The 7,500-nt window shown below is 52.9% G+C and overlaps 1 protein-coding gene across 1 annotated transcript in view; it reads left to right on the top strand.

Moving 5' to 3' along the window:
* Positions 1–3,308, top strand: part of LOC137360247 (copine-6-like) — a gene marked incomplete at its 5' end in the record, with an annotated part of 16,749 nt that extends 13,441 nt beyond the window's left edge. The window contains 2 exons of the mRNA XM_068025756.1: positions 1,600–1,836; positions 2,989–3,308. Coding sequence (XP_067881857.1) covers positions 1,600–1,836; positions 2,989–3,165 — 414 coding nt within the window. The remainder of the gene's footprint in view (positions 1–1,599; positions 1,837–2,988) is intronic.
* Positions 3,309–7,500: the final 4,192 nt, after the last annotated feature.

Below are 7,500 nucleotides of genomic sequence, written 5' to 3'. Positions count from 1 at the left end.
TGTAGCAGCTGGAGGAGGTTACAGAGATAGGGAGGGTTGTAGGGGCTGGAGGAGGTTACAGTGATAGGGAGGGTTGTAGGGGCTGGAGGAGGTTACAGAGATAGGGAAGTTTGTAGGGGCTGGAGGAGGTTACAGAGATAGGGAGGGTTGTAGGGGCTGGAGGAGGTTACAGAGATAGGGAGGGTTGTAGGGACTGGAGGAGGTTACAGAGATCGGGAGGGGTGTAGGGGCTGGAGGAGGTTACAGAGATAGGGAGGGTTGTAGGGGCTGGAGGAGGTTACAGAGATAGGGAGGGTTGTAGGGGCTGGAGGAGGTTACAGAGATAGGGAGGGTTATAGGGGCTGGAGGAGGTTACAGAGATAGGGAGGGTTGTAGGGGCTGGAGGAGGTTACAGAGATAGGGAAGTTTGTAGGGGCTGGAGGAGGTGACAGAGATAGGGAGGGTTGTAGGGGTTGGAGGAGGTTAGAGATAGGGAGGGTTGAAGGGACTGGAGGAGGTTACAGAGATAGGGAGGGTTGTAGGGGCTGGAGGAGGTTACAGAGATAGGGAAGTTTGTAGGGGCTGGAGGAGGTTACAGAGATAGGGAGGGTTGTAGGGGCTGGAGGAGGTTACAGAGATAGGGAGGGTTGTAGGGACTGGAGGAGGTTACAGAGATAGGGAGGGTTGTAGGGGCTGGAGGAGGTTACAGAGATAGGGAGGGTTGTAGGGGCTGGAGGTGGTTACAGAGATAGGGAGGGTTGTAGCAGCTGGAGGAGGTTACAGAGATAGGGAGGGTTGTAGCAGCTGGAGGAGGTTACAGAGATAGGGAGGGTTGTAGGGGCTGGAGGAGGTTACAGTGATAGGGAGGGTTGTAGGGGCTGGAGGAGGTTACAGAGATAGGGAAGTTTGTAGGGGCTGGAGGAGGTTACAGAGATAGGGAGGGTTGTAGGGGCTGGAGGAGGTTACAGAGATAGGGAGGGTTGTAGGGACTGGAGGAGGTTACAGAGATCGGGAGGGGTGTAGGGGCTGGAGGAGGTTACAGAGATAGGGAGGGTTGTAGGGACTGGAGGAGGTTACAGAGATAGGGAGGGGTGTAGGGGCTGGAGGAGGTTACAGAGATAGGGAGGGGTGTAGGGGCTGGAGGAGGTTACAGAGATAGGGAGGGTTGTAGGGGCTGGAGGAGGTTACAGAGATAGGGAGGGGTGTAGGGGCTGGAGGAGGTTACAGAGATAGGGAGGGGTGTAGGGGCTGGAGGAGGGTAGGACGAGGAGGGACTTGAGTAATGTGGGCAGACTGGAGAAGCTGTGATTGTTCCCTTAGATCAGAGAAGGTTAAGGGGGAGATTGAATGGAGGCGTTTACGATCAGGAAGGTTTGGGGATGAGAATTTTATCAATACTTGAGGGGGATAAATTTGCAGCACGAAGGGGAGTGAGATTAATCAGAGAGCTCGTTCAAAGAGCTAGTAGGGACAGTGTGGGCTGAATGGAATCCTCTTGCGCGAAAGGGGAAAGGGGTGGCAGGGAGGTGGAAGGTGTGGATTGTGATGGGCCGAAGGGCCTTTCTTCTGGCCCGCTGGGTGACCGCTGCCAGTGACGGTTCCTTGCTTTGGCCTCCGCAGAAGTACTACATCCTGCTGGTCTTGACTGACGGGGTAGTGACAGACATCGGCGAGACCCGGGACGCTATTGTGCAGGCCTCGCACCTGCCCATGTCGGTCATCATCGTCGGCGTGGGCAACGCCGATTTCACCGACATGCGGACGCTGGACGGCGACGACGGGATCCTCCTCTCCACTCAGGGCCAGCCGGCCGCCCGTGACATCGTCCAGTTCGTCCCCTTCCGTGACTTCAAGAAGGTGAGGCCCTGGGCCCGGGGATCGCGAGAACCCCCCCCCTCCCCCTCCCTCCCCCTCCCTCCCTCTCTCAATCTCTCCCTCCCTCCCGCCTCACCCTCCCAGGACCCAGGGGGAAGCGAAAGCCTGTCGGACCTCCGGGTCTGCAAGCCTGACGGAGGGCCAGGAAGAGGCCATTCAGCCCCTCCAGACTGGCCCTGCCATTCACAAACACCACGGCTGACCGGTGACAGAACTCGTTCCCTTCCTTCCTAATGAATCCCAGGAGTTTGGGCCTCGATTATGGACTCAAACCCCAGGCGTTTGGACCTAGATTATGGGCTCAAACCCCAGGAGTTTGGACCTAGATTATGGGCTCAAACCCCAGGAGTTTGGGCCTAGATTATGGAGTCAAACCCCAGGAGTTTGGGCCTAGATTATGGACTCAAACCCCAGGAGTTTGGACCTAGATTATGGAGTCAAACCCCAGGAGTTTGGGCCTATATTATGGAGTCAAACCCCAGGAGTTTGGGCCTAGATTATGGACTCAAACCCCAGGAGTTTGGACCTAGATTATGGACTCAAACCCCAGGAGTTTGGACCTAGATTATGGACTCAAACCCCAGGAGTTTGGACCTAGATTATGGACTCAAACCCCAGGAGATTGGGCCTAGATTATGGACTCAAACCCCAGGAGTTTGGGCCTAGTTTATGGACTCAAACCCCAGGAGTTAGGGCCCAGATTATGGACTCAAACCCCAGGACATTGGGCCTAGATTATGGACTCAAACCCCAGGATTAGGGCCTAGATTATGGACACAAACCCCAGGAGTTTGGGCCTAGTTTATGGACTCATACCCCAGGAGTTAGGGCCCAGATTATGGACTCAAACCCCAGGACATTGGGCCTAGGTTATGGACTCAAACCCCAGGATTAGGGCCTAGATTATGGACACAAACCCCAGGAGTTAGGGCCTAGATTATGGACTCAAACCCCAGAATTAGGGCCTAGAGTATGGACTCAAACCCCAGGGGTTTGGGCCTAGATTATGGGGCTCTCTCTCCTGTGGGGAGAGAGACGGTGGGGTTGGGGGAAGATGGTGAGGTGGGAGTTGGGAGTAATGAGATGAAGTAACCATGGTTTCTCCCTCAAACGTTGGTCCTCTCTTGTCCCCAGGCCCCACCCTCGGCTCTTGCCAAATGCGTCCTGGCTGAGGTCCCCAAGCAAGTCGTGGAGTTCTACGCCAGCCAAGGCATCGGTCCTGAGCCTCACAAGCCGAGCGACGAGTCAGAGGGGAGAGGAGGAGATGGAGGGAGGAATGGCGGAGCGGGTGAAGATGGCAGATCCCATTGAGAAGGCCTTGCCCCTCGGGTTGACTTTGAAAATGCACTCCCCGCCCGCGTCTTCATGGACGTGTATACGCACCCTGGCAAACACCACCCAACCAGACCCTCTGCATGTGACAGGCCCGGTTCCTGGCCAATCGGGTATTGGGGGAGGGAGGGGAGGGGCAGAACTTCCTGGCGGTTGACCAATGTTTGATGACCATTAGAGTATCTTTACCTTTGACCTTTCTGCACCCAACACCACTCCTCTCCCGCTCCCAGTCGGGTGGGATATTTCCAATTCCCCCACTCGAACCCTTTCCATTCCTCTCTGGCCATCTTGCTGCTGGTCGATGACTATTCAGCTGTGATGTACATCACCGCCAGGCTCCTTTTCCTCCCCACTGCCACGGGAGTGTCCCCTTGTGATCAATTATTCCTTGCTATTCAAAACCCAAAACTACCCCCAACTAGCCCCCCCAACCTCCTAGTCACCGCCTCTCGGTGGGCCATTCGACTGCAATGTGCATCACCATCCAACGCCCTCACCGGCCACCCAACGTGGAGCCGAACCTGGCCCAGATGGCACGGGATGACCCTGAGGTGAATTGCAGCCTCTTCCCCTGTTTTGTGTGGGGGTGGAGGTTGCAAATGGAGGGATGGGGAGTCCCTCTTGTGGGAAGGTGTCCACAGGAGAGACACGCATGCATGAAAACTCTGTTGCTTACATTCCGGTGGCTGTACAGAAATTAAAGGTCGCAGCATGGAATAAACAGCCTTTGTGTTTGATTTCTGACTATTCGACCAGGGTGTGCCTCATCCCTCCAACTTAATCCACACACCAGACCAGGGTCAGTAACAGCCAGTTCCCTCAGGTACTGAGGTGTTTCAAACATGCACAGACTCAATAAGAATTATACCCTCATTATCACCTATTCTCTCTGTCTCTCTCTCCCTCTCTGTCTCTCTCTCTCTCCCTCTCTGTCTCTCTCCCTCTCTCTGTCTCTCTCTCCCTTTCTGTCTTGCTCTCTCTCTCCCTCTCTGTCTGTATCACTCTCTTTCCCTCTGTCTCTCTCTCTCTCCCCCTCTGTCTTGCTCTCTCTCTCCCTCTCTGTCTGTATCACTCTCTCTCCCTCTGTCTCGCTCCCTCTCGCCCTCTCTATCTCTCTCTCCCTCTCTGTCTGTATCACTCTCTTTCCCTGTCTCTCTCTCTCTCTCCCTCTGTCTCGCTCCCTCTCGCCCTCTCTATCTCTCTCTCCCTCTCTGTCTCTCTCCCCCTCTCTGTCTCTCTGTCTCTGTCTCTCTCTCTGCCTCTCTCTCTCTGCCTCTCTGTCTCACCCTCTCTCTCTGTTTCACTCTGTCTCTATCTCTCTCTGTCTCTATCTCTCTCTGTCTCTATCTCTGTCTTTCTCTCTCTCTGCCTCTGTCTCTCTCTCTGCCTCTGTCTCTCTCTCTGCCTCTCTCTATCTCTCTCTGTCTCTATCTCTCTCTGTCTCTCCCTCTCTATCTCTCTCTCTGTCTTTCTCTCTCTCTCTCTCTGTCTCTCTCTCTCTGTCTCTGTCTCTCTCTCCATCTCTCTCCCTGTCTGTCTGTCTCTCTCTCTCCCTCTCTGTCTCTCTCTCTCTCTGTCTCTCTTTCTTTCTTTCTCTCTCCCTGTCTGTCTCTCTCTCCCTCCCTCTCTCTCTCTCCCTCTCTCTCTCTCTCCCTCTCTCTCTGTTTCTGTCTTTCTCTCTCTCTCTCTCTCTCTGTCTCTCTCTGTCTCTCTCTCTCTCTCCCTGTCTGTCTGTCTCTCTCTCTCCCTCTCTGTCTGTCTGTCTGTCTCTCTCTCCCCCTCTCTGTCTCTCTCCCTATCTGTCTCTCTCTCCCTCCCTCTCTGTCTCTCCCTCTCTCTCTGTCTCTCTCTCTCTGTCTTTCTCTCTCTCTGTCTCTCTCTCTCTCTGTCTGTCTCTCTCCCTGTCTGTCTGTCTGTCTCTCTCCCACTCTGTCTGTCTGTCTCTCTCTCTCTCTCCCCCTCTCTGTCTCTCTCCCTGTCTGTCTCTCTCTCTCTCCCTCCCTCTCTCTCCAAGGTAGCTAAATCCCCAGGGCCTGATGGGATCTTCCCTAGAATACTGAGGGAGGCAAGGGAAGAAATTGCTGGGTCCTTGACAGAAATCTTTGCATCCTCATTGGCTACAGGTGAGGTCCCAGAGGACTGGAGAATAGCCAATGTTGTTCCTTTGTTTAAGAAGGGTGGCAAGGATAATCCAGGAAATTATAGGCCGGTGAGCCTTACGTCAGTGGTAGGGAAATTATTAGAGAGGATTCTTCGGGACAGGATTTACTCCCATTTGGAAACAAACGAACTTATTAGCGAGAGGCAGCATGGTTTTGTGAAGGGGAGGTCGTGTCTTACTAATTTGATTGAGTTTTTTGAGGAAGTGATGAAGATGATTGATGAAGGAAGGGCAGTGGATGTTATCTATATGGACTTTAGTAAATCCTCTGACAAGGTCCCTCATGGCAGACTGGTACAAAAGGTGAAGTCACACGGAATCAGAGGTGAGCTGGCAAGATGGATACAGAACTGGCTCGGTCAAGGAAGACAGAGGGTATCAGTGGATGGGTGTTTTTCTGATGGAGGGATGTGACGAGTGGTGTTCCGCAGGGATCAGTGCTGGGACCTTTGCTGTTTGTAGTATATATAAATGATTTGGAGGAAAATGTAGCTGGTCTGATTAGTAAGTTTGCGGACAACACAAAGGTTGGTGGAGTTGCAGATAATGATGAGGATTGTCAAAGGATACAGCAGGATATAGATCGGTTGGAGACTTGGGCGGAGAAATGGCAGATGGAGTTTAATCCGGACAGATGTGAGGTAATGCATTTTGGAAGGTCTAATGCAGGTGGGAAGTATACAGTAAATGGTAGAACCCTTAGGAGTATTGACAGGCAGAGAGATCTGGGCGTACAGGTCCACAGGTCACTGAAAGTGGCAACGCAGGTGGATAAGGTAGTCAAGAAGGCATACGGCATGCTTGCCTTCATCGGTCGGGGCAAAGAGTATAAACATTGGCAAGTCATGTTGCAGCTGTACAGAACCTTAGTTAGGCCACACTTAGAATATTGTGTGCAATTCTGGTCGCCACACTACCAGAAGGACGTGGAGGCTTTGGAGAGGGTAGAGAGGAGGTTTACCAGGATGTTGCCTGGTCTGGAGGGCATTAGTTATGAGGAGAGGTTGGATAAACTCGGATTGTTTTCACTGGAACGACGGAGGTGGAGGGGCGACATGATCGAGGTTTACAAAGTTATGAGCGGCATGGACAGAGTGGATAGTCAGAAGCTTTTTCCCAGGGTGGAAGAGTCAGTTACTAGGGGACATAGGTTTAAGGTGCGAGGGGCAAAGTTTAGAGGGGATGTGCGAGGCAAGTTCTTTACACAGAGGGTGGTGAGTGCCTGGAACTTGCTGCCAGGGGAGGTGGTGGAAGTAGATACGATAGCGACGTTTAAGAGGCATCTTGACAAATACATGAATAGGATGGGAATAGAGGGATACGGATCCCGGAAGTGCAGAAGGTTTTAGTTTAGGCAGGCATCAAGATCGGTGCAGGCTTGGAGGACCGAATGGCCTGTTCCTGTGCTGTACTGTTCTTTGTTCTTTGTTCTCTCTCTCTGTCTCTCTCTCTCTGTCTCTCCCTCTCTCTCTCCGTCTCCCTCTCTTTGTCTCTCTTTCTTTCTTTCTCTCTCTCTCTGTCTCTCCCTCTCTCTCTCCGTCTCCCTCTCTGTCTCTCTGTCTCCTCTCTCTCTCTGTCTCCCTCTCTCTCTCACTCTCTGTCTGTCTCTCTCTGTGTCCTCCTCTCTGTCTCTGTCTCTCCCTCTCTGTCTGTCTCTGTCTCTCTATCTTTCTCTCTTGCTCTCTCTGTCTCTCTCTCTCTCACTCTCTGTCTGTCTCTCTCTGTGTCCTCCTCTCTGTCTCTGTCTCTCTATCTTTCTCTCTTGCTCTCTCTGTCTCTCTCTCTGTCTCCCTCTCTCTGTCTTTCTTTCTTTCTCTCTCTCTCTGTCTCTCCCTCTCTATCTCCGTCTCCCTCTCTGTCTCCCTCTCTCTCTCTGTCTCCCTCTCTCTCTCACTCTCTGTCTGTCTCTCTCTGTGTCCTCCTCTCTGTCTCTGTCTCTCCCTCTCTGTCTGTCTCTGTCTCTCTATCTTTCTCTCTTGCTCTCTCTGTCTCTCTCTCTCTCACTCTCTGTCTGTCTCTCTCTGTGTCCTCCTCTCTGTCTCAGTCTCTCTATCTTTCTCTCTTGCTCTCTCTGTCTCTCTCTCTGTCTCTCTCTCTCTGTCTCCCTCTCTCTGTCTCTCCCTCTCTCTCTCCGTCTCCCTCTCTGTCTC

The sequence above is a fragment of the Heterodontus francisci genome, unplaced genomic scaffold, assembly GCF_036365525.1.
Source record: "Heterodontus francisci isolate sHetFra1 unplaced genomic scaffold, sHetFra1.hap1 HAP1_SCAFFOLD_995, whole genome shotgun sequence".
Classification (NCBI taxonomy): Eukaryota; Metazoa; Chordata; class Chondrichthyes; order Heterodontiformes; family Heterodontidae; genus Heterodontus; species Heterodontus francisci.
This window is presented reverse-complemented; position numbering and strand designations above follow the sequence as displayed.